This window comes from Mesoplodon bidens (genome assembly GCF_964165515.1).
Source record: "Mesoplodon bidens genome assembly, chromosome: 4".
NCBI lineage: Eukaryota > Metazoa > Chordata > Mammalia > Artiodactyla > Ziphiidae > Mesoplodon > Mesoplodon bidens.
Window position 1 is genome coordinate 113,915,604 of NC_138160.1, and position 27,636 is coordinate 113,943,239.

General features: G+C 46.1%; 1 protein-coding gene across 2 annotated transcripts; it reads right to left on the reverse strand.

Moving 5' to 3' along the window:
* Positions 1–1,733: 1,733 nt before the first annotated feature.
* VDAC1 (voltage dependent anion channel 1) lies at positions 1,734–26,887 on the reverse strand. Of its 2 annotated transcripts, none has more exons than XM_081230882.1 (9): positions 26,781–26,887; positions 16,622–16,694; positions 16,040–16,089; positions 15,210–15,362; positions 15,063–15,115; positions 9,128–9,355; positions 5,350–5,500; positions 3,591–3,648; positions 1,734–2,670 (listed from the first exon to the last, which is right to left on the reverse strand). In XM_081230882.1, exons 2-9 carry the CDS (start codon positions 16,686–16,688, stop codon positions 2,579–2,581), a joined length of 852 nt encoding a protein of 283 aa, XP_081087008.1. In that variant the 5' UTR covers positions 16,689–16,694; positions 26,781–26,887; the 3' UTR covers positions 1,734–2,578. The 2 variants fall into 2 exon arrangements, with proteins under 2 accessions (XP_081087008.1, XP_081087009.1); XM_081230883.1 differs by having other exon boundaries at positions 16,622–16,691; positions 26,781–26,870.
* Positions 26,888–27,636: the final 749 nt, after the last annotated feature.

A 27,636-nucleotide genomic window follows, 5' to 3' on the forward strand; every position in this document is an offset into this window, starting at 1 on the left:
TATTTCAATTCTCTTACTGGTGAGATATCATGAACTCAAGGCATTTTGCACAATACTCTGACATGCTACATGCAACAACCAGAAAATATGTAAATGGGAGGAAAATATTCCCTCAGAGGGCCCTTTGTACATTTCAAAATACCAATACTGCACCTGGCTTCTGACTGGATGTACCCAACAACCATTATGCACCAAAATCTCTGGACACATTTAATAAAGTGAACTTTGAAATAGCTGCGGGTCCTTATGAACCTGATGAAGACAGTATAACAAATACTGAGGCCAACAGGTCTGGGGTGACCAGTTACACAAAATGCTGGAAGTAAATCTGATACCTGTTGGGAATTGTCACTTCCAAACATCCATAAAAAGGAATTCTGCCTAAAAATATTTATCATTGAATAGAAAAAAATGTCTAGGGCTTCCCTGGTGGCGCAGTGGTTGAGAGTCCGCCTGCCGATGCGGGGGACACGGGTTCGTGCCCTGGTCCGGGAAGATCCCACATGCCGTGGAGCGGCTGGGCCCGTGAGCCATGGCCGCTGAGCCTGCGCATCCGGAGCCTGTGCTCCGCAACGCGAGAGGCCACAACAGTGAGAGGCCCGTGTACCGCAAAAAAAAAAAAAAAAAAGTCTACATTTGATGAAGCTGGATAATGTATATGCAGAGTTGTTACTATTCTATTGATACTTCGTAAACGTTTGAAATCCGTAAGTTATTTTTTTAAATATATATGGCAGAATTCTGAAACCATATCCAATGACCCATGCCTTTATATGATCCCCTGCCCTTGAGTGTGGGAGGAATCTGTGAATATGATGGGATATGACTCCTGTGATTAGGTTATGATGTGTGGACAGTTGACTTTAATGGGAGATTATCCTCAGTGGACCTGACCTAACCAGGTGAGTCCTTAAAAGGACAGGAATGCTTATAAAATAAATAAGTTATGGGGATGTAATGTACAGCATGGTGACCATAATTAATTGTACTGTGTTATATATTTGAAAGTTGGAAAGAGAGTAGATCTTAAAAGTTCTTATCCCAAGAAAAAAACAATTCTGTACAGTGATGGATGTTAACTGGGCTTATTATGGTGATCATTTCACAATATATACAAACATCAAATCATTATGTTGTACACCTGAAACTAATATAATGTTATAGGCCAATTATATCTTAATTTTAAAAACAAATTTTATAAAAATTATAAAGGTGTTTGGGCTCTTGGGGAGGATATTTGAAGTAGGGAAGGATTTGACAGTGAAATTTTTCTGTTCCAGCTCTGAAGATGGAGGATACCACATGGCAAGGAATGCGGGTGGCCTCTATTTGCTGAAAGTGGCCCCTAGCTGATGGCCAGCAAGGAAATATCTTATCTTACAACTAAAGGTAACTGAATTCTGCCACAACCATATGAGCCTGGAAGAGGACCCCAAACTTCAGATGAGAACACAGTCCGGCTGACATCCTACTTTCAGCATTGTGAGAAACTTAAGAAAGCCCAGGCACCCGGTGCTTGGACTTCAGACCGACAGACCTGTGAAATAATTGTTGTTTTAAGCCACTAAATTTGTGGTAATTTGTTATGCAGCAATAGAAAACTAAAAATATCACACACACACACACACACACACACACACACACAGCCACACCAAGGGGCCAAAGAACAAGACCAAACATATGCCCTGTTTATTTACACTTCTATTAATAAAGACAACAAAAGAAGGATAAGGTTTCAATATTTTATTCAAGTTTTATTTTAAGTGATGTTAATTACAGCATTTGAAGGGGAGGAACTAATTCCACACAAAATGGAAGACTCTAAAATGTACCCATTAAACTAAAAAATAAACTGAGTGGCGAGAATACAACAGAAGTTCAATTTAGATTCTGAGTGTTGTCACCATGTGATTACAGTCACAGAGACTCTTCCCAGCTTGCAGCTGGAGCTCTTAGAAGCTATTTCATACTCTGGTGCAAGGGCAAAAAAACACAACATGGGAAAAAACACAGTTAAGTCCTGAATTATTGGCTTCATCACATCCACCTTCTCCACCCCAAAATGGCACAAAAGAAACAGCTACCACGCCCTGCAGACTACTTTTGGTGTAAAAGAGGTGATGGATTGGGGTGGAAAAAGTCCCTGCCTAAAAAAGTCCCTTTCAGATGAGTTTGTATACACCATCAAACAGCCTCTCCTCAATCAGGGTAGGAAACCAAAGTTCAATTCTCAGGAAGTCACAATTTCATTCATTTACTCAATACAAATTTACAAAGTGCCTGCAAATTATCAACTTCCACTTGCAGCCATTTCTAGGTAAAAAAGAAACCTGACATCTCTAGAGGGGCCAGCAAGCTCCCCCTCAAGTCTACAGCTGAAAGGACCTTTTTTGAATTGGGTTTCTTCTGTACCTCTGAAAGGGTAACACCCTAAAGCTGAATCATCTTTAACCTGGAAGTCTAACATGATATTTAGCAATACTTGCATCCCAGACATACAACATTAAAAGGGACACTAAATTCTGAAGGTAGCTATGCTGCAAAATAGTTTAAAATTAAACGATTGTACAGTATCCATTTATGCTTGAAACTCCAGTCCTAGACCAAGCTTGTGGCCACCAGCGTTGACATTCTTGCCATCCAGCAGAGCTGACAGTGTCAGTTTGATACCTGCAGGGGGAGAAGTCAGGGAGAGGAAGGGAGAGAGGGAGGAAAGAAAAGAGAAGAAAGGTTAGCAAATGGAGGATGGCTGAAGCACACTGGTGACACCACACCAGATTCAGAACCTGTTCCAGGTGAGTGTGATCAGCAGGGGCAAAACCACAGGCCCTTCGATCCCTGTTACTCAGCGCCATCCGACTAATGACTGGGTAGCCGAGGATGAGCTTGTGCAACAATAATGATTACTCCATAGCTCACCCAAATCCACTTTCCTTCATCCTCTCATCATCCCCGCTACAAAATCCGTGCAGAAAACTTCTTTAGCAAAAGCCCCTTGAAATGAAACCCCAACCATGAATCAGACTCCACGGTCTTACACTCCCAATCACAGCATGCACACAAATGCAAACACACACACACACGACTAAATGCTATTTTCTCTAGAATAGCTTGATTCTGCCATCATGTAACCTTAGATTTCCAGGGTTCAAAGCCCCAGTCTGACCAAACTAACCCCAAGGTGGTATTATTTCCTGTAGCTGTAACATACTATGGACTGGCCTAGCTAACTGTGCAGAGGACACCTACAAACCAGTTTTACAATGGGGATGACTTACAGGCTGGTTTTAAGAACCTGCTGGAAATAAGTATCAAGCATTAGGCACACACTGGGAAAAAGAATGGAAGGAAATAACCAAAAATGTAATACATGTTAGCCTTGGCCTTTTTTCTCCTACTTACTACTTCTCCTATTCGCCAACCATTTTATAATGACTCTGCACTCCTTTACAAACAATCAACTATAAAACTTGGTATACACTCATTTACAATGTACTACACAGTCATTTTATAAGCAATAACATAAAGCAGCAAACCAGCACCACATCTTTTTTAAGACAAAGAACTAATTTCACACAACCAACACATACCTGGCTTTAGGGTCTGAGTATATCCTAACCCTATCAGGCTGGAGTTGTTCACTTTAGCCTAGTCAAGGAAAAGATAAGAGAGTGAAAATGTTAAGTACTTCACATTTCTGTCTCCAAACTGAATAAGAGCTTTTTAGTCAACCAACTCTGGACTTCAGTATCAAATTCTCTTTTTTCATGACCACTTTGTTTATAGGATTCATTAAATTCAATATGAAATATATCAAATTTAGGAACTAGGTCTCAGAAGGGTAATGCAAAGAGACAACACAATTTTCAAGTAAAAGAAAGTTATTATTTACATTTGATTCCTTACAGTATGTGTGCCCAATTCCATTTATACATAGTAGGTCTGTATTTTTAAGTTATTAACAGGTGAGGACACCTTCATTTATGGCCAGAGACATAAAAAACTTTCTTGTATTTGCTGGGATAAAGAAAAACAGACCAAATGTCAGATGGGGTTTTAAAGCATTTTTTAAATGGCAGAACATTGTTCGAATTTTTTCTTCATGAAAAAGAGAAGCAAAAATCAAAAAAAATTTGGCACTGACAAGCCTGAATTTTTGGAGCAAAACAATAACCTAGACAATCACTTAAATCTCAGCACTTACTGAATGCTGATTAATAATTAAGGAATAAAGCAGTTGAGTCGATAATAATTTTGCCCTTATTCTTCTGCCTGAGTTGTAGGGAAATCTGGGCCTCTCCCTGGCCCCTTTCTGGGGAAATAAGGAGAGGTCAGGAGCAGGGCAAGCTCAAGCTGTGAGAACACCTGGCGAAAGCTAGAGCCACCAGGGTGTGTGTTTTCCTGCTCACATGCTGTTTTTAGACCCAGCATCTCCCACAGGAGAAAACAGGAAGGTAGGCCTCCAGGCAGTCAGTGCCCCATCTAGATGTTCCATTTTGCCCATGCCCTCCAAATAATAAGGCCCCTTTTCCTTTGTTTTAAAGTGCCTAACATTAGGAAGCCAAATTCAGTTCCTATTTCAGAAGACTTAAAATAGGCTGTCTGTACATTACACAAGTCAGCCCAGAAACCATCCTGCAACATGAGGTTTCCTCATTCCACCCCAAAAAGGATACAGCCGGCAGTGCCCTGTGGCAACAGAGATGAGCTCAACAAGATTTAATGCAAAAACTGTGCAGCAACGCAAGGGTCCATTAGCTATGCTACAGGGTCTGCAAGATAAGATACTAACCACCCAATGCCAGGGCCTGATTTCTTAATATGCAGTACAGGAGCTGGGCAAGAGAATGAAAACTGAGGGGGAAAGGAACATTTAAAACCTTCAGGTTCAAGGTAACCCCCTTTACAGTCTGCAGCATGGACCAGGGACTGGTTAGAGAAGGAGGCTCCATAGCAAGGCAGTCTGGGTCAAACACAAACCCCAGCACTTACCACCTGCCTGCCCTTGGGCAAGTTACTCAACCACTCTAAGCTTTCAGTTCCTCATTTGTGAAAACATGGATGGGATAATTAAAAAAAAAAAAAAAAAGGCACCTATCTCAAATGGGTTGTATAAGAATTAAATACAGTAATCCGCATATAATGGTCTCCATACAGTGCCTGGCAGCCATAGTAAATACTATTACTATGATCGTTTTACTCATTTTTCCTCGTTTTACTCATTGTGAACCCTTTCACAGAGTTCACAGAAAATCTCTAGCCAAAGCATGGAACTCCATCAATCCAAAAGGATTCCACACCAAGGGTCAGGGTAAGGTCTCAGAGATACATGATTCCACAAGTACCCACCGAGAAGCAGGCGTCAGGGTCGATCTGGTACTTGGCTGCTATTCCGAAGCGAGTGTTACTGTTTCCTGCTGTCCAGGCCAGATTAACAGCAGTCTCCAACTTCTTATTCACCTTCTGATAAATGGAGCCACCAAACTCTGTCCCATCATTTCTGCAAATAAGCACAGCACAGACGTCAAGCAGCCCAGGAAGGCGACCTGAGCTGGGCAGAGCTGACCAAGTCTAACAGAGGACAAGCATGTTGTAAATGGACTCAACTGATCACAAAACAGGCACCAAATTACGGCAAGCCTGATAGGAATGGCACAGACACCAGGGTCAGGAAGGTTCAGAGGAAGGGAAAGACTATCTCAGCCATCATTGGGAACACCCAGAGGCAGCTCAGCCAACTACTCAGGCTGCATGGAACTTGAAGTTTGCTTCTACATTAATCTTTAAAATAAAAGCAGTAACTAGGGCACTGGGATTCTGGATTCTGAGTGATTTCTTTCTTCTGCTGCTAAGGTTATTACTTTTATAAACGCTCTATTATAAAAATGGAAAGAGAGAACAAAGCCAGAAATGGCAAGAAAGTCTGGGCCACTCATGTTCCTCAGAAGGCAGCTTACAACCCTTAGCACCAGCAGCTGCATCCACTGCTGAGGATGCACAGCCAGAACTGACCCAGGCCCTAGGAGGAACAGCAATTACAAGAGAGCTTAACCTATTATTCAGACTTGTTGGCCTATGCATTACTATTGGCCCATGCTGCAACATCTATGGTCCTGGTGAGATTTGAAAAGGAGCAACCTGCTACATTACAAAATGTGTCTGTCTTTCAAAAATGGAATGAAACCCAGCAAGCCAAACTCCTTCCTCTCTTCCTAACACACCGTATTGACCGCAGCCTCTGGGAATATCCCCTTCCCCACCCTAACATTTTTAACATAAAAATACAACATCAGGGGACTTCCCTAGTGGCGCAGTGTTTAAGAATCCACCTGCCAATGCAGGGGACATGGGTTCGAGCCCTGGTCCAGGAAGATCCCACATGCCGCGGAGCAACTAAGCCCATGCGCCACAACTACTGAGCCTGCACTCTAGAGCCCACGAGCCACAACTACTGAGCCCGTGTGCCACAACTACTGAAGCCCACGCGCCTAGAGCCTGTGCTCCACAACAAGAGAAGCCACCGCAATAAGAAGCATGCGTACCACAACAAAGAGAAGCCACCGCAATAAGAAGCATGCGCACAGGGTAGCCCCCGCTCACCGCAACTAGAGAAAGACAGCGTGCAGCAATGAAGATCCAACGCAGCCAAAAATAAACAAAAAAAATAAAGAAATTAAAAAAAAATACAATGTCAAAGTTCTGCCTCATCATTTTGGGTGTCTCCAGTGGAAATAGCACTGGAAACTATTAAGGCAGGTCCCATAAGCTTTGGAATCCAGCAAAGAGCTTAGAACTCACTAACCCATGAATAAATTGTTGCTGTTTCATTGCAAACTCTGCTCTTCACTAATACACTCTCCCTAAAGTAGATGCTCATTAAATACATTCCAAATTCTTAAGTTTTCCCCTGAAATTCAGCCAGACAGACACTGTGCTTCCAGAAAGTACAGGAAGAGCATAGACACCACCTGATTCACAGAGAATCCTGACTTCTTCAGAAAGTCTGAGCATGCTACAAAACAGCAGCTTGTCAAAAATAATAGACTTTAACCCAAATGGGGAAATTTCCTTGGGCTTAAATGTGTTTAAACATTAGATTTTTCAATACATTCTAAAACCAGCAACACTGCCTTCCTGTACTGAACTCTTAAAACCATAAAGGAACTCATTGTAAAAAAAATCATCTAGGGGGCTTCCCTGGTGGCACAGTGGTTGAGAGTCTGCCTGCCGATGCAGGGGATACGGGTCCGTGCCCCGGCCCGGGAAGATCCCACATGCCGCGGAGTGGCTGGGCCCATGAGCCATGGCCACTGAGCCTGCGCGTCCGGAACCTGTGCTCCGCAACGGGAGAGGCCACAACAGTGAGAGGCTGGAGTACCGCAAAAAAACAAACAAACAAACAAAAATCATCTAGGGCTTCCTGGTGGCGCAGTGGTTAAGAATCCACCTGCCAATGCAGGGGACACAGGTTTGAGCCCTGGTCCAGGAAGATCCCACATGCCGCGGAGCAACTAAGCCCATGCACCACAACTACTGAGCCTGCGCTCCAGAGCCCGTGAGCCACAACTACCGGAGCCCACATGCCACAACTACTGAAGCTCATGCACCACAACTACTGAAGCCCACGTGCCTAGAGCCCATGCTCCGCCACAAGAGAAGCCACTGCAATGAGAAGCCCACGCACCGCAACGAAGAGTAGCCCCCGCTTGCTGCAACTAGAGAAAGCCCGCGCACAGCAACAAAGACCCAACGCAGTCAAAACTTAATTAATTAATTAATTAATTAATTTTAAAATAAAAGCCATCTACATGAAGCACACAGAACACCTGTTACACACCTGGGCCTCTGAAAGACCAGGGCAACCCATATTAGCTGTGTCAGCTGTTTCCATACCAGTTCCAAAAATAAACCATGTCCACTTATTAAAAATCTTGAAACTCAGGTAAGTAAAACAGCTAAAAGTCATTGCTCTTCCTGGAACTGGTGCAAGTTCCCAATTCCAAACCAAGGAAGCACTTTCCATGTCAGCCAAAATTCTCAATTAAAAAACATTTCTATGCATGTCATATTTTTCCTATGGCTTTTTTGCATGTTACCTTTTTTAAATTTACATATCTTCTTTGACCTTTTTCAGTATACATTTCTATGAATTTTAATACAGACTCGTGTAGCCAGGATACAGAACAGTCCCACTACCAAACTCCCCTGTGCCACCCCTTCAAAGTGACACCCTCCCTGTTACCCTCCCCCAACCACTGGGCTGTCCATCTCCATAGTTTTCTTGTGATTTTTTTAAATTTTAAAAGACTCAAATTTTATTAATTATTATATTAATGTATTATATTTATTAATTATAAAAATTCCTCAAAATTTTTTATTATGGAAATGTTACTAGTTTAGACCCAAATACCATTTACTTGTCTCTAAATTTTAAGTCACTTCTTTAGTGACCTCTAGTGGAAAGAGAGAAATCTGGTAAATTTGTACCCAACTTGTACCATGCATTAGTTCTTCATGTCTACAGAGATTTCATGGATGAAATCTGTTTCCCTTAAATCTAAATCAGCACTCTGCTTCAACCCTCAAGTTTGATTACAAAGGGCTCTCTCTAACCTACCCTGTAATTTCCTCTTCCCTTCATGATACTGTCCAGTTAATAAACTTTTAAATGTTCTGCCATGCAGAGAAGACACTCACTATTTAACTGAGATAATCAACTCCTAATTTGGCTCCCATGCCTACATTTCATTAAAGCACAGCAAGCTGGTCCTCAGGCAGTATACAGAGAAAGAGAGCTACACCTCCCCACCCCCATTTTGTTAACTAAAATGAAAGGCCCTCCAATGTCCATAAAGCTGCAGGGAAAGGACACTCCTGTGGGCTGACGTCATGCTCTTGCCGTAAATGATCAGCCATTCTGTGTGTACCAGGGACAACATTTACTGTTCACAAAATACGAAGAACCTACATCACTTCAGGAAACGGGTAGGTGGGAAACAAGAACAATACTAGCAGGCCATTTGGCTCATCTGATTTCAACAAACTCACTTCCCAGTGATTAAAAATTGAGCTTAGAAAAAAATCATGGTAAACAGTCCCCCGACTGCACACACTCACATACACTTACACATTAGTGTGAAGCTGGAACTCATCAGTCTTGTAGCCAACTGCAAAGTTGCTCTGGGTCACTCGAGACTTTGCAGTCTCAAAATTCATCTGGTAGCCAGCCAGCCAGCCCTCGTAACCCAGCACCAGAGCACCCCGGATGGAAGGCCCGGCAATGTCGAAATCCACGTCACAGCCCAGGTTGATATGTTCCCGCTTGTACCCTGTCTTGATTTTAGCATTCTTTTTCCTGGAGGAAAAGAAATTGTATTAAAATCAGAAGCTAACTCATCTTGCAACAAGTATGCCAAGAGACACAAATTTAAAAATATAATAATCCCCGTTTGAATAGAAGGGTAGGAAGGCAAAGTCAGGGCCCCAGATCTCCCTTAAGCAACTCCCTTAAGCACTTCTTGTGCCACAATGGGCAGAACACAACCTCTCTTCAACTGGATTCCAGAATAATGAAGAAACACCACCATAATGAAGCGAGAACACAGGCAAGAAAAGCTGGAAAAAGAAGTGCTAAGTAATTTTTACTATCCTCTCCCTGTGCTTAATATAGTGACCTACACAGGCATTCATTACACAGAGCACCACCATGTAATTATGAAACAGATGCATCTTTGCTATTTTCCAAGTCTGTGGAAAAGATACATCTGTCATGAAGGCAGCTATCTAAACAGCAGCTTTTAATTAGATGGTCATCTTCTTACTTTGTGGCTCACTTAGTAAAGAAACATATACTAATTCCCTTCTAAGTAAATACAACAGTTAGACAGCTTTTAATTCAGTATCCATGAGATCCCAATGAGTATATATTTCAGAGAAATGGATAGTGAGGTAGAACCTAGGGCCCTGCAGTCATAGGGGGCCAGGAAGCCCTGGTGGACTGGACAAGATCCCAGGTCTGGTCTGCTGATCCCAGATTTGTGTATACGGCCAGATAGTGCCTCCCTTGACTATTACTCAAGACCTAGCATTTCTCAGGAAAGGCAGGTGAGTCATGTCACCTGCAAATATATTATCACAGTGACTTTTACCAAAAGTCAGCATTAGAGGCAAGATCACATCTATCAAATAAAATTTAGACTATTTTCACCTGATTGTTTCTGTCATTCAACTGCAAAATGGACATCTTCCACAGCAAGAAACATTCTCAGCAGAGACCACAGGAGAAACCAGATATGCTTCAAGGTTCAAGGACCACATAGCCCTGTCCAGCCCACCTTCATTCACACTGAGATTAAAGCTTCATCCCCAGCACCCAAACTGGGGGCCCTAAATACCATTCCCTCCTAAAAGGAACCAGCACTCCTCAGAAAATTGCAGATTACAGGTTGGGGCAGGAAAGGTGCAAGATGAGCTTGAAGCATCTATCAAAGCTATCAAAGACTTTGAGGCTGGGGCAAAAGGACCTGAGAGCTAAGATGAAGAGGCTCCCACAGGGATTTCCCTGGTGGTCCAGCAGTTAAGACTCCATGCTCCCAATGCAGGGGGCCCAGGTTCGATCCCTGTTCAGGGAACTAGATCCCACATGCCACAACTAAGAGCCTGCATGCCGCAACTAAAAGATCCCGCACGCCGCAACTAAAAGATCCCGCGTGCTGCAACTAAGACCCAGCGCAGCCAAATAAATATGTAAATATATTTTTAAAAATAAAACAGGCTCCCAAAGGCTTCAAATATGAGACAATATAAGCATCAAGAATAATATCAGCAGCGACTGAAGCATATCAAATGTTTAAATCTATGAACTCATAATGACACTCAAGACACACACACATTGGTCATCTTTAGAGACTAGAGAATCAATTTGTTATTTTGAAAAGAGTAAATAAAAAAGGAATCAAACATGTATCCCACCTTTCCTATACTAACTATATCTCAAAATAACCAAAGATTTGATAAGTTTCTCTTTATAGAAATATTCCAGCTAAAAAATGAAGAAAGAAAGATAAAGGTGGAATTATCACCAATTTGTAACCCCTTATGAGTAGATCATGAACGGCACTAACATACAAAGAGAAAACCAGGCCTTCTGTGTGCATCCCTATGGAAGCAGATTTCAGCACCCCCCAAAACGGAATCTAAATGTGATGAAGCCTCTAGACTTAACAATTCACAGGAAATGTGGGGGACAGGGGAACAAGTCAAACAACACCACAGAATGCAAACAGCAAAATTTACTCTATATATAATTCTAGAAGACAAATGATCTAGTTTTAACAAATAAATTGCAAGGGGAAAAAAAACAGAAGAAGAACCTAAAAACTAAGATTTAGGAGCCATATGAACCAATTTTTACAATATTGCATGGACAATTTTTTTTTTTTTTTTTTTGGCAATACGTCGGCCTCTCACTGTTGTGGCCTCTCCCATTGCGGAGCACAGGCGCTGGACGCGCAGGCTCAGCAGCCACGGCTCACAGGCCCAGCCGCTCCACGGCACGTGGGATCGGATCCTCCCAGACCGGGGCACGAACCTGTGTCCCCTGCATCGGCAGGCGGACTCTCAACCACTGTGCCACCAGGGAAGCCCTTGCATGGACAATTTTTGATTCTCTAAAAAATTTTCATGAAATCATGTAAATTTGAAGAGACTAGGCTTGACAATATTAAGAAGTTATGATTAATTTTCACAATGTGATATACTGTGGTTATACTTTTTTTTAAAAGGAAACTTATTTAAAGATACATATGAAAATATATACAGATGAAAGTATGTGATATCTGTTATTTACTTCAAAATAACCTGAGGTGGGAGGGGTTGATTATGGATGTATAAATAAAACATGATTGGCCATGGGTTGATAATTATTAAAGCTGGGTGATGAGAACATGATGAAGGTATAATATACTTTTCTGTATTTGTTCGCATGTTTGAAATTTTCCATAATAAAAAATTTAAAGATTAAACACTCCAAGTTCCAATGAGTCAGAATTTCAGAGGTCATAGGTGAAAATAAAGTTAACACCCTTCCCTAGTGACAATGAAACTTACAACTTCTGTTCAAGTTGCTTCTGTGCATTTTTGCAAGCTTTGAAGGAAAGGAGTGACAATCAAACTAACTCTCAATAAGAAAAACTTAAAATAAACCTATTTTGGTCTGCCGGCTCTTTAGAGGAAGAAACCTGGGTTATGACCAAGTATCCAGTTGGCACCAAGCAGGGTAGGATGATTGATGAAAAAAACAGTTGCTCAGAGGCTGACATTTAGAAAGAAGAGGAAATCAAGACATGTAAAAATCAGGCATCTTTTAACCACTGGGTAAAATGCTGCTGCTGACACAAAATGTGACACCTGTACCAGGGCCTCTGACCAGTGGTGTGCACAAGCCACACTGGACAGTTACACAGTGCCTCCACATGCCACCCCACTGGATTCTGGCCAGAGGCACCAGGTCCCCAGGGAATGGGCACTGGTGGGGCAGTGACTAGGTTTCTCTCCAGGCGTGGCTCTAAGGCAGCATTCTATGCCTTTGGAGCTTTTCCTCTTTCAAATATTATTGGGATTTTTTAAAGCTATTTAAATAATAGTGCTAATTTGACAGCACCTGAGAGAGGTATACCCTTAATCTGTGGTTAACAAGCTGGCTTTATCTATGGTAAGTACTCAGTGCGGGTGCCAGTCCCCTGATGAGGTCTGTCTGCAGCTTCATCCAAATGTGGTATATACTTAGCTCCTTAAAGGAAGCCAGGATACTTTCCCAGGCTGTACCCCTCAGACACTTAGGAAAGTCAGCTTTCATTTCCAATCTCCATCGAGCCATCAAAACTTTCCTCAAATACCCAGTAGCAATGAGTACATCTTGTGTCCACAGTCTTAGTTTCTAAACACCATTCTTCAATAAAAGGAACAAAGGCTCCTCAGAGAAATAGCTGATAGCAGGCTAGGGAAGAACAAGTACACTTTCTGAAGAAGTGCTCCAAAAAAATGACACGGGCTTGTCAAAAGCACACAGGATGTCAACTTGAAGGCTCCCAATGGCCATATCTGGGACAATATGAGTAACAAAATATAGTAATGGATTACAATCCATAGAATAAAATAAATGTCCAAGAATCCGTACTGATACAGATAACTGATCAAATAAATAAAAGGTGGAGAAGAAAGAGCTCTTCCTTTCAGTAAAATCCCAATTAATAAATGTAGAAGGAATGATGGGAATAGAAATTCACCATTTGGGGGACTTCCCTGGTGGCGCGGAGGTTAACAATCCACCTGCCAAGGCAGCGCACATGGGTTCGAGCCCTGGTCCAGGAAGATCCCACATGCCACAGAGCAACTAAGCCTGTGCACCACAACTACTGAGCCTGCACTCTAGAGCCCGTGATCCACAACTACGGAGCCTGCGTGCCACAACTACTGAAGGCCACGTGCTGCAACTACTGAAGCCCACGCACCTAGAGCCCATGCTCTGCAACAAGAGAAGCCACCTCAATAAGCCCCCCGACTCGTTGCAACTAGAGAAAGCCTGCGTGCAGCAACAAAGACCCAACACGGCCAAAAATAAATAAATAACATATAAAAAAATAAATTAAAAAGAAAGAAATTCACCATTTGCCAAACACAGTTGTTGCAGGCAAGAATCACCAATGGATGCTAATATTTGTGAGTCAAAGTATAAAAATTAGAATATTTGCATGGTCTCAAAGCATCTCCCCACAAGATACTTGTTAATTATAAAGAGAAAAAAAGTAACTTTAAAGAGAAATCTGGCAAACGTCACTTTAATCAAGTGACCAAAGTAACGTCACCAGTAATGAGGCACATTGATATATATCCCCTGATGTCATGCACCAAGATGGACAGAACACAACATCCTATCTATAGCTATCAAAAATAAATAACCTGGGCTTCCCTGGTGGTGCAGTGGTTGAGAGTCCGCCTGCCAATGCAGGGGACACAGGTTCGTGCCCCGGTCTGGGAAGATCCCACATGCCGTGGAGCGGCTGGGCCCGTGAGCCATGGCCGCTGAGCCTGCGCGTCCGGAGCCTGTGCTCCGCAAGGGGAGAGGCCATAACAGTGAGAGGCCCGCGTACCGCAAAAAAAAATAATAATAAATAAATAAATAAATAACCTGAGTTTAACCATGAGAAAACATCAGACAAATCCAAATCAAAGGATTCTACAAAATAATTGGCCAATCATCTTTGAAAGTGTCAGAGTCATGAAAAATAAAGACTTAAAGATGGTTGAGATGGTAAATTTTATGTGTATTTTACCACAAATTTTATTTTTGGCTGCACCACACAGCATGCAGGATCTTCCCCAACCAGGGATTGAACCAGTGCCCCCTGCAGTGGGAGCGTGGAGTTTTAACCACTGGACTGACTGCCAGGGAAGGCCCCACAATTTTTAAAAACTAAAAAAACTATGAAATGAAATTCAATACATGCCCTTGGCCTTGTCATCTGTGTGCAGAACAACTTTCCCAGGCCTAGGAGACCCACTGCTCTGAATGGAAAAAAACAAGAGTGTGTTCTAGAAGAGACTGATTCCCTCTAGCCACTTTGAAAAGCACCAGGAGCTGAGGCAGATCAACATGCCCTCTTGCCTCCTGAGGTGCCCAATAACCAGCAAGCCTAATCTGTCTGTGGCTGGAGGGCCTAAAGCAGGAAGTGCAGTCTCAGGAGCCACCTTGCAATTAAGCCCACACACTCTCAGTGTCCCTAAGTAGGAAGCTAGGGAAGAGGCCCTCCAGCATGAAAAATGGGGCTGGCAACAGTGACCAAAAGCCCTTGCTTCCAAACACTGCCTCCTGCCCTAGAGCCTTGGCCACTTTCATTGTGAGCAGCCTCACTCACATGGAATGGAGCATTACTGGACCAGAAATCCTGCAGCCTCCACAGCTGAGGCCAGGAGAACAATAACAAACAGCACAGAATGAATCTTAAATCTTACTATAAGACACCACTAAAGGTCCTTATGGAGAAAACAGATGATATTCTTACCCAGTGTTTGGTGAGAAGGATGAATCGAAGGTCAGCTTCAGGCCATGTGCAAGCTGAACAGAAAAGAAATTCACCAACAGGTTTAGTCACAAGACAGGCGGCCAATGTCACTTAATAAAACTGTGTCTTTTCACAAGTGACCATTACCTGATCTTCCACAGTAATCTCCGTGCCTAGTGTGTTGTCAGTGTTCCATTTCTCCGTAAACGTCAGACCATATTCGGTCCATCTGTACTTGGTTTCCAGACTGCCCGTCACTTTGGTGGTCTCGGTGTTGGCTGAACCTGAGCTTGTAAATTCCTTTAAAGAAGAGAGTCACAGCCTGCATGCCAGCATTTCATTCTGCATTGCTCCACCCCGAAATGCACTGTACTTTCCTTTATGTAAGAGGTGAGACCCTGAATGCGTGGGTGCAAAAGCTCCTTCTATAATTCAGTTAGATATTTGAAGTACAGATGCAGTCTGCTAATTAAAGGAATCTTTCAGGGAATTCTTTATCAGGAGAAAGCTTCCTTCCTCCCCTGGAACTCTTTAGTCTGGACAGGAAGGCAATTCTCCTTCTGTCCTACCTCCAGGCTCGTACAGAGAAAAAGCTTTGAGCTAAAGCTGACATTGCAGTAATTCTACCCAAAACTTCCTCCTTCCAACAATTCACAATCTAAAAGGAATTACTAAGATTTGGGGGTTTTTTTCAATAATTATGTGGTGTGGAACACAGGTCAATTTTGAAATAAGAAACATGAGGAAAAATAAAATTGAGACCTGCCCCATATTCCTATAAGTATTAACAGCTGCTGAAGTGGGGACCTAGTCACATGGTTCCCCTGGACCACCCATGCCACAGAGGATGCAATGAATGTGGCAACCACAAGCTGCCACAATCAGAAAAGTCCCTTTGTTTGCCACCCAGACGGAAGTTATTTATTATTTATTGATCTACAATAAATACCCATGCTCCATATAGGCAGACAACTTACCAGTCCATTCTCAGATTTTGTTTTCAAATCAAGTTTTATTAAGCCAAACCCTAAAGAAAGAACATGGTAACTGTTAATAGGTTAAATAACTAACTCAAGAGCAGCATCTCTGCCTCCCTTAGGTTGTTTAAAAATGAGATGAGTGCAGAGGGTACCGGTCTCCCCTGTGCCTGCCTCTCTGTGTGTGGAGCCCGGCTGCCATGGAACAGTGGCAGGCAGAACAGACACAGGCCCCACCTGCACTCCCAGTGGAGTCTGAGAAAAGGGTGCATGACAGCGTGAGCACATGCCTAAAGAAGAGCTCTAAATTTAGAAGCCACACTCCACTGCAGCAGCATCCACAGACCTGCTCCCGCCTAGGAGAGGAAACAAGAATGTCCACTTGTCTGCAGTAATTCACAAGCCTACCCGTACTGGGTGCACAACCAAAACTGCTTCACTAGCCACAGAAGGCTTATCTTTTTTCCCTGACATGAAGTTTCTGAGAGCTGACTGACCCAAGTCTCTCAAACTGTAATGGGTAAAATACCAAACACGCCAACCCAGTTTCTGAGCTGAAAGGCCACTCCACGCAACACTCACCATAGCCCTTGGTAAAGACATCCCTGGCAGATTTGCCAAGATCAGCATACGTGGGAGGCACAGCCATCTTCTGCTATAATAAAAGAACCACCAGAATAAATACATTGGTAATTATGGATATTAGTTTTCCACCAATAAAAATCATCAGCACTGAGTTCCAGGTACCTTATTCCCACAGGTGTGGACAAAGAAGCTTGTGCTATCTCCTGCTTCTTTCTGTGGCCAGAGCTAGAAACACCCAGTAAGTTTTTATTGACAGCAGACCAGCCTGACTTTGGACCTCTTCTCCTAGGCATCCCCAGGACTGAGCACAGGCCCAGAATATGGTAGGAGTCAGTCAATATTTGCTAAATGAATTCATTGGCAAAGACACAGTCCCATAAGCCAGCTACTTTACTGAACTGCAGGACTCTTGCCAATAAAACATATCTTCTTACAAAATATCGACTGCTAGGACATTAAATACACTGAAGAGAAATCAGAGCTTTTCATGGCAACGTATTTTCTATACAGTTCTGATTTCATTCATTCAACAAATATTTACGGAGTACCTACTATGTGTCAGAATGGACCCAATTTTTCACAAAACTTTTGCATTCTACGGGAGCCCACTTTTAGAGTATCATATTCCTCCTAGAGAAAACAGTAAAACCTACCTACCTAACTAGGCAATTCTTCACATGGAAGGAAATGCAACCACATCCCCCCCAAATTTAATTCAAATAAACATCTATTGAGCTTCAATGTGACTTTACTTTTAAAACCAACTATCAAAGTACTACTTGGGATTGACACACATCACTAAGTCAGTCAACAAGCATTTATTAAACACCTCGCTGTTCAAGGAAGGCAAGAACTTCAAACAGTCCTTGCCCTAAGGACCACACTGCGCTTCTGGGAGGCTCTGCACGGACACATTATGTACACAGAATTAAAACCCTAATCCGGACGGCACACACTCTGTGCTCCACCCAGGAGGAGAGGGGAATGCGAGAAAGCACCATCTTCTGCATCTTCTCCATCTCCAAAATTGTTAGCCTCAATTAGCCAGAAATTCAATTAACCCGAGGATGGTTCCATCCATTTTAAATACAGTATACCTAAATTACCAAACGGCATACACCTCACCTAAAATCACATATAAATGTACTCACACAAATTGACACCCACATGGCATATTCCTGGTTAAATGGGAACTCAATGAAAAGTGGTGCAAGTGATCTCAGGGGAACAATATCACAACTGGAAGTTGTATCCTGACCAAAGCCTCAACTTCAAAGACATTGCAGGGAGTCCAAAAAACCAATGAGTATAATGTTAAAAAACTATAAACTTGCATAATTTAAAATTATAAAACTGTGGTCCTGGTCCTATTTTACTTTTTTCAGAGGTTTTGCTAATTCTGTCCCAGCTCCCTTTTGTGTCAGAGCAGAGAGGAGCAGCCCAGTAAGCTGTTTACGCGATCCTATTTTTGTTGCTGTTGTTATTGTATTTCTCACACATGATCAGGCTGGAACCATGGGCAACTCAGTCCCCATTAGGAATGAGGGCATAAAGAACACGGTGGAAGACCCATTTCAGGCTGCTCCCCCTGGCTCTTTCAAGGCTTTCTCCCCTCTCCCCTTCCACCCCAAATGAACCCCATAGGCACACCCACCCCAGGGACAAACCAGGAAACCATCCACCAGGTCCTCCAGCAATACCCTCTGCCTTAGGCACACGCCCCAGCCACAGATGGGCCTGGGCCCCTCCCAGGAGAAGCAATGAAACAACCCTGGACTGAAGGCTGAGGTAACAGAGCTCCAAGGAAATGTGCAAAACAACTCAGCAAAGGGCCCAGAACATTCTCCACACACACACAATTGCTAACCGTTATCAGTGGACAGAACACCCCTCTTCAGTGCTGTCCCCTTCCCAGCTGGGCCCCAAACTCAGCCCCAGCCAGGTGACAGGGAGAGCATTCCAGTGGCAATATCTCCAGGTCAGCTAAGACCTCCTGTACCTCAGAGGTCAGGGCCTTCCCGAGTACCCTCCCCTGGCTCCAGGACCCGCCTCACCACATGTAGCACACGTGGCTTTCACGTCTGGACTGGTCCATCCCTCAGGAAAAAGTCAGAACACTCATCATTTAATGCTCCCCAAATGCCCCTGCTTATCCCTAATCCCCAAAACTCAAAAGCAAAGCCCCCTGTCAAAACACACTCCACCCACAGCAAAAATCACCCTAAAGTGGCCACTGAGGAGATTACCATGCAAGGACAAGAGAGGTGGGATGGCAGAGGGAGCTCACATAAGGCCAGGCTCTCCTTGCATCCCCAGCGCAGCAGCTGGCAGGGAAGATGCACAGGAGCCACGATCTGAGTGGAGCCAAACCCACTCCTGGCCCTGAGGTAACACCCACCAAGGGGCGCAAGACACTGACTCCCCTTCACCAAAGGCGGCGTGGCTGTAGCTTCCCCTTTTGCTTTTCATGGAGTGTTCCTCTTTCCCCACCTCTCACCTCCTGCTACACTTATCTGACAGGACTGAAGCAGCTCTGCCTCTCTGAGAAGCTCAGCTTTCCTACAGCTGCAAACAGCACCCGGCACAGTTCTCAGCACCTGCTTCAAAAACAATTTTAATGTAAGAACAATGACTGCCATCCACGCTTTCTCAGGCCAGGACTCGATGGGGAGAGAATTCAGCATTCTGCTTTCTCACTTAACACCCTGACTGCACTGACCTGGAGACTGAACCCTGGTCCTGGCCCCTCCCGCCACCTCAATCAGCTCCAAATCACTCCCCATCTGTCTCTGCAGCATCCACCCCACGTGTCTTCAGAAAAGGGAACCCTCATACGCTGTTGGTGAGAATATAAACTAGTATAGCCACTACGGAAAACAGTATGGAGATTCCTCAAAAAATTAAGACTAGAACTATCATATGAGCCAGCAGTTCCACTTCTGGGTATTTATCTAAAGAATATGAAAACACTAATTCGCAAAGACATGTGAACTCCTATGCTCGTCACAGCATTATTTACAATAGCCAAAAAATGGAAACAACCTAAGAGACCACCAACAAATGAGTGGATAATGAATGGATAATACTGGATAATGCATGTGAACGCGCGCGCGCGCGCGCACGCGCGCACACACACACACACACACACTGGAATACTACTCAGCCATTAAAAAAAAAGATGAAATCTGGCCACTTGTGACAACACGGATGGACCTTGAGGGTATTATGCTAAATGAAATAAATCAGACGGAGAAGACAAATTCCCTGTGATTTCACTCATATATGGAATATAAAAAAACAAAAAACAAAATAAATGAACAAAACAAACAAATAGATACGGAGAACAGAATAGTGGTTACCAGAAAGGAAAAGGAGGGGAGAGGGTGGGAATGGGTAAAGGGATTGATATAGTGATGGATGGAAACTAAATTTTTGGTGGTGAGCACACTGTAGTGCACACAAAAGTAGAAATATGAGGCTGCATACATGAAACACAATGTTACCTCAATAAAAAAGGAAAAAAAAAGAAGAAACTCAGCTTCTAGAGGCTGAGCATGAAGCAGGGTATTCTGACAGCACTGTCTGTTTAATGAGTAAATGCGCACTGAGCATCAAATTATTTTTACAGTAGGAAAAAAAAGGAAACTTAGTATCCGACAATAGGGACTAAGTAAATGACAATGTAACCAGTAGGCAGGAGCTCCCTCTACAGGGAAACTGCGGCACCACCAGGGATGGGGGGGAGAGGCACAACTAGCATGCCCCACCACCACAATGGCCTAAGGAGAGCTGAACTCAAGCTGAGGAGACCAACCAAGCGCCTTCAGAAGAGAGTACTGCCACTTCTGACATCAGAACCAAGCATGAACTTTATTAAAAGGGCCTCAGAGAGCCACATTAGAAAGTCTGACACATCTGTGTTTGGGCAGCTCACTCAACCAATGGATTCGCAAAAATGTAAATGACAACATCTACTGTTGGCATGGAAAATGATCACTCCCATTCTCCCCAAGTAGGAATACTAAGTACAATACAGCCCCTGAGGAGCCCATCGGTGGGCAGTGCCTAAGTGAACACGCAGTAACTCTAGCGGCAATTCTACTGCTAGGAACACACTCACAGTGGCACCCAAGGCACCCAAAGATGTATACAGGAGGATGCTCACTGCAGGGTTATTTTTAAACACAAAACCCAGAAGCAGCCTAAATGTTCACCAATAGGGAAACAAATGAATAAAAATTAAGGTGCCTGCAAACTAAGGAATACCATGTGGTAATCAAACAGAATGAGGTGGATTTCTACGTGGTGGCATAGAAAGCTACCTATGATAATAATTCAATGAAAAGAGCAAGCCACAGAAAATGTATAATTCCATGTGATTGGAGGAATACCATTTTACATATGCATCTTTATATGTTCCACATTTGTGAATGGATGGAAAAGCATGTGAAAGGGAAGGACATGAGCTAACCTGTAAACTGTGGCTGCCTTGGAGCTGCTTTTAGAAAGGAAAGGGGGTTTAGGAAAGGAGTGAAGTTAAAATAGGATTTTCATTTTTGATTCTACTTAATCACTTAAGTTGTTTGTGTACTTGATAATTTTTTTTTAAACTAAGGACAGAAAATTTAAAAACCTAACGAATGTGTTCAAAATTAAGCCACGCTGCATTCATGATGCCACAAGTCACATTCCAAAAGGCTACTGCAGCAGAGGTGTCAGAAGGGAAAACCATCAAAGTGTCTATACTGGTTCCAAGGACAGATTGAAATCACACCGAGGTGGCAGGGTTAACAGGTAAGGCCTGTGGGGGGCACACTCCACCCTCAGGTGACCATTGATGGCTTTGGCCACCCTGCCCAGAAGGTAGCAGTAGGGCAGAGCTCCCTAACTTCAGTGTGCATGAGAGTCGCCTGAGGCACTTTTTCAAAAGCCTCCTTCCTCCCTCTCAGTCTTTCACTGCCTATCGCACAGGCAGGGCAGCCCTCAGATGCCACTGAGAAGAGTGGGCTGGCTCCCCGCACCAAGCACCCCCCAGAACCCCCACTTTGAAGCATGTTCTTTTCTCTGCAGAAGCTCCCTCAGAAGGATCCAGGCAGGGGAGCCCTGGTGCTCTCAGAAAGCCAACAACCATTGCAATGGCTGATACAGAGAGCAGGGTGGCCATGGGTCCAAACGGCTCAGTCAGGAACAGTTGAGAGGAAAAGTTTTCTGAACACAGGGAACACCCAGTGAGTCAACAGACAACATTTTTAATGGCAAGGGTATAACTGGGCTAGGACCTAAACACCAAGAGCCACCCTGCCATGGCATTTCTCCACCCATCTGAGTACCCAGGTAGCAGGGCACAGTGATGAATGGAAGGGGCTATGAGCCTGGCAGAGGTTCTAGCTGTGTGACTTTGGATAAGCCACTTATACTCCTAGGGTCTCATTTTGCTCATCTATAAAATGGGGCTAACAATAGTGCCTTGCTACCACTGTTGCTGCAAGGATTAAGTAAGGAAAATAGATAGAGCATGCAGAAATGTCTGACACACAGTGAGTACTCAATAAATGGTAGTGTAAACACAATCCATTAATCTGGGTATTCTTTGTTTGCCCCTCCAGATCCACCTTCCTCCTTCGTCCTGCTCCATGCCCCAAGAGCTGATCATTATGGACTGTTTTCAGTGGGCTATGGGTTGGATCAGCAAATAGGGGGCACCAGCAGAAGATAGGAGAGTGCAATTGGGGTATTCATCCCCCAGGCTGCCTCCCTGTTGGTCCTCAGGTGGGCAGTGACTTTCTTCTACTCAACGCCACAGCTCCTGCCAAAGGACCCCCTCCTGTTCTAAAGGACCCAGGGGCCCACACCCCTTGTCAGGTTCCCCACACTCTGCCCACACCTTTGCAAATGATCCCTTCATCACGCTTTCTTTAATTAACCCATGGGAGTGTACATCTGACTCCTGCAAGGACCCCAACCAACACAGCAATCATCGCCTTCACCATCACCATCCCGGCTTCCCCTCAGGAAGGGAGAACTGTAGGAAAGCCTTTGGCTCTACTATTTCTAACACCATTCTAGGCAGTCTGTCAGGGCAGAACTGGGCCAGCCTATAAGAGGGGCATCAGACCAGCCAGGGATTAGAGCAAAAGCAACTACTCCTAACTCTGGGGACCAGGAAAAGCAACTTCGCCAGCAGGAGGCCAGAGCTGCTCTGAAAGCCAGTATGTGAGGCCAACGCCATCAGGAGCCTCCCTACACCCCTACCCCACACTTTCTCACCAGAAGTGGCAGCCCAGGAGAATGGCCCTGGTTGAATCTCCAGGATGCTGGCAAAGCCAATACCTGGGCTCAATAAGTGGTAGTGTAACCACAATCCATTATTCTGGATATTCTTTGTTTGCCCCTCCAGATCCACTCCAGACTCTGGTAGGTCTGTCCTCTCAGTGCATCTGTCCTCCCACACCCCTCCATGAATGTCTCACACAGGGCAGCTAGGCTTTCCAGGTATTGCTTCTATTTTAAAACACCCTGGGAGGTGGGCCACCACCGTCACAGCCTTCCACAAGCCTCAAGCGAATGCAGCTGACTTGGGGACACCCTGCCTGCCCACCCACCCATCAAGAGAAGACCAGGGCTGGCAGGCATCATGCCAAGGTCTGGATCCCAGGTGCACCTAGGGCTCCTGCTCGCTGCCTGGCTTGACCCAGTGGAGATAAAATAGACAGTGCTTGAAGGCAGGTAGACTCGGGAGTCCAGCAGACCTGAGTTCCAATCCTATTCCACCACTCTCTTGTTATGAGATCTTGGGCAAGTCACAACCTATCTGCCCCTCATTTTTCTTCAGTTACAGTACAGGAAAAGAGTCCCTGACTCAGCATCATTCTGAGGACTGAATGAGATTGCCAATACAAAGCACTTAGTACAGTGGCTGGTACCCAGTAAGTATGTAACAAACACAGAGAGAACTTATTACAGATTTTCATTTTATATATTTCTTATCGTAATTGTACCTGCTGTGCAGGTTGCCGAAAGGTCACCCTGAACCACAGGGTCCAGAGTTCTCCCCAACCATAATGAGGTATTGTTCAGCTGAATATTGTCCAGCCAGGTCCTGGAAGAATGCCTCCTACCTCATCCCACGGAAAACTGATCCTTCTCCTGATAAACACCCTGTGCCACTGTCCTCGCAACAAACAGGGTAACTCCACTGACTGCTGTCCACTGACAGCTAGACTACACCCAGCCATGCACATGTTCCCTCTGGTCAGTGTAAAAGGGTAACAGTGCCGCTCTGAATAGCAAGTTCTACCTTTCAAAAGGCACTCAAATCTATTAGCTCCTCACAGTGGCCCCTTGGAGTGGCAACTGCAGTGTGAAAGCATCAGCACTGGAGCTAGCCAGTCCAGGCCCTGAATCCCAACCCCGTTCCTGCTGAGCTGTGTGACCTTGGGATGGTTACCTCACCACTCTGTGTTCACGTCTCCTGACCCGTGAAATGGAAACAACAGTACCTCTCTCCCAGGGCTTGGAGGACAGTAGATTCAACATCATAATACATATGTCAACCAGCCAGGAGAGTGCTGGGCAGGCCCTCAATAAAGAATGACTGTAATGATGACGATCACACTTATAGTGGAGAAACTGAGGAACAAGAAAGTAACTTGGCCTGTAACTAGACCCTATGGCTCATGTCAGAGCTGTGTTATATGAGCTCAATCTGCTCTCCAGGACTCTTTCCAGCAGAGTTCTGGGTAAAGGGCTAAGATTCTCACTTACCCTCACCCCCCTGAGAGCAGGCAGTGAAATGGAGGATTGTGCCCAGGCCCGCCCAGCTGATCACCTGATCACCTTTCCTCAGTGGCAACCAGAGGGGAGCCCCTGAGCACTCTGAGGGGCTGCCTGCAGCCTTGGGCTGGCTCTCAGCCATACATGCCTCTCTCTTACCAAAGATGTCACACCTTGAGAAATCCCATCAAGGGCAAAATGGATTTTGGGAGCACCTTACCGGTAAAGGTGGTGGTGAATGTTCCCCATGACCACCAGCTTGGAGGTGGTTGTCCACGTGTGTCTATTGTCCAGTGGGGCCAGAGGCCCAAAGGCAAATCCTCACTATATGGTCCCCCTGAGCCCGTTTGTCTACAAACAGCCCCTCCTATAGAATAGCAGAAATAAACTAATTGACTGAGAGTAGCCCCCCATACCCAGGCTCAAGCACTTTATTCATGACAACTCCAGTAGAAGCCATTGACCCCCCTCACCATCCGAGAGGGAAGAGGCACCAGGCCCAAGGGCTTTAGGAGAATCCCCTTCATCAGAGTCACCCCCAGCCCCGCAAGCCCAGAAACACCAGTTCAACGTTGAAGTTTCCCAAAGGACTTGGAAAGTCACAGAATGAGGATAACATGTTCAAAGCAATTATGTCAAATTAGGAAACAGTTCTGCCTCTCACTGTTCTAGGGCTGTACACAGCGTTGTAGCCCTTTATTTATTTGTGACTCTCTGCTAGGCAAGGCTATTTTCTGAAGTGAATAAGACGTGTATCCCTCAAAAAGGATGTCCAAGATCAAGGGACTATGGTCTGGGCCTGCAGCCACTACATACACCCATTCAATAATCCCACAAATACTCAATGAGCACCTACTATAAGCCACATGCTGGAATGGTGAAAACTATCCTTCTGTCAGCAAGAGTACATTCACCCCCACAGACCCTCTCAAGTACCTAGTATTTCCAGGTGGCACCACCCCACGCACTGAAAACAAAGTTGTATAAGGCTTAAGTCTGACCCTGTAGGAACTCAGTCCAGAGCTGGGGTGGAAAGAAGGCAGACCCTGGGCAGTCTGCCCTGCCCTTGCCTACAGCACATTAGGCAAAGGAGGTGTTCATTTCCCTATCTCCTCTGGAGAGGGGAGGCTGGTCCAGGGGCTGTTCCTCAGGTGGAACAGGCCCAGGCTTAGCCCAGGTCTGAACCCACATTCAACTTTCTGCTCCAGCCTGACCTTGTCTGTCTGTAAACTTAAAGGTTTTTTAAATTACCCTGAAAGTTACTCAATGCCTGGCACACAAATGCTTAATAATAATGTTTAAAATAACAGAGGCCACCTTTATTGAACCCTTTTCAGAGCACCACGTGGAGCAAAATAGTCTGCAGGGGATGGGCTAGATCCTCCCCTAAAAGCCTCAAGGGTGTCAAGGTTTCTGCCCAGACCTTCTCCCTACCAGGCACTGTTCTGAATGTTTGAAGTTAATCAACTCATTTTATTCTTCCCAAAAACCCATTGAAGGAGAGGTATGATTGCTCCTGTTCTACAGATGAAAAAACAGAGGCTTAGTATCTTCCTGGCTGTGTGACCTTGGACAAATCACTAATGCTGCGTGCCTCAAATCCAAAGGGCTCAGAAGCAGTTTCGTGAAGGCACCGCTGCATTTGGTGAATGAATGAGCAACCGAATCAGGCAGGAATCCCTCCTAAGGCCAAGAAGGCCACATCACTACCCGCGGGACCTCTTTTTCCAAGGCCTAACCTTCTGCCCAGCCCCCAGCTCCGGCCCTGGTCCCTGCGGCCTAAGTCGACTGTCAGCCTCCCATTCCGCCCGGAAGGTGCTGGCAGGCGCAGACAGTGCCGGGAGCCAGCTTCTCCCGGCGTGGACCCGACAGGGCGTGCAGGGCCGGGGCCGCGGGACCACGGTCGTCACATGAGCTCATCCCCGAGGCGACAGCGTGGCCCGCACAGGTCCGTGAGCCCAGCCCCGCGAGCTTAGGTGGCGGGCGGGTCCCTGCCCGACCCGCGCTGGCGGGATCGAGGGCCAGAGGTCGCCTCCAAGGAAGGTCACCTAGACCTGCGGCGGGCTGGGCCTCCACGCGGCGGCCCGTGCCCTTCCGCCCGAAGGTCCCCGCGGGCTTTGGTCCCCAGCCGCAGGCGCCTCCGGATGTCCGGCCACCCGCTCCCCAGCCCGGGCCTGCTCGCCGCCCGCCCGCCCCGCGCGGCCTGCTCTGCCAGCCGCTGACCCGCCAGGCCCTGGCGGGCCGCTCCCGTTCCCTGCCCCGGCCCGGCTCTGGGCCCCTCGCCCTCACCCGCACCGCATCCCATCTCCTCCCCCAACTCCCCACGGACCGGCCCGCGACTCGGGGCGCAGTCAGAGGCCTGGCCCCTCTCCGCTGCGCCTACCTCAGAAGGGGTGGCAGTGGGCTCCGCGGCGGCTACGGCGGGGGCTGCAGCGTGAGGAACAGAGCCAGCGGCGGGGCCGAGGGCGGGGCAGCACAGACGGCGGCGGCGCAGACCCGCCCAGACCCAGCGAGGCCAGCCCCGCGAGCTCCGCCCCCTGGGCGCTCCCGGGACACCTCCCGGGACACCGCCCGGGCCCCGACCGGGTTCGCTTCCAGCGCCTGAACCGCGCACGGACCTTTCGGGGCCCTTCGGTACCTGCGGCGGACGCGTGTGCCCACGGGCGAGTGCGGACACGCGTGATTGCCTGCGTGCGCCCGGGCACTGGGCGGCGGGACGGCGTGGGGCTGACGTGTGCAGAGTTGTGTGCGTGCGCAGGGACAGGCGTGTCGCCGCCCGCGCGGGCCGACCTTGCTGGAGGTCCCTCCAGGTTGAAGCATTCGGGGAGGGAGGGGTCTTCCGGTTAGCTGAGCAGTGGCCGAGGTCGCCTGCGCTAACAGAAGACACGCGGGGACCTGGGCCTCCTGCTCGGCCTCGGAGCTGGGAGACAACACCCCTCCCCCAGGAGTTGATGTGGCGGGTGGCTGGACCAAGGCCTGGCCTGGGTGGACGAGGTGACCCCCGGGTCCTCCCCAGCAAAACCTGCTCAGGGTGTTAAATCGGACTCCGAGCCCCTGAGGGCAGTCACAGACCCGGAGAGGGGAATGGGCGCCCGAGGCGGCGCGGATATAGAATAGCGCCCACGAATGCTGCTCCTTGGCCCTCGGCCCTCGGCTCCCGGCTCCCGGCTCCAGACACAATGTTTCCGGCGCCTCCGACCCTCCGTCTTGCAGCTCCAGGCTCGCAAATCCCTGCAGGG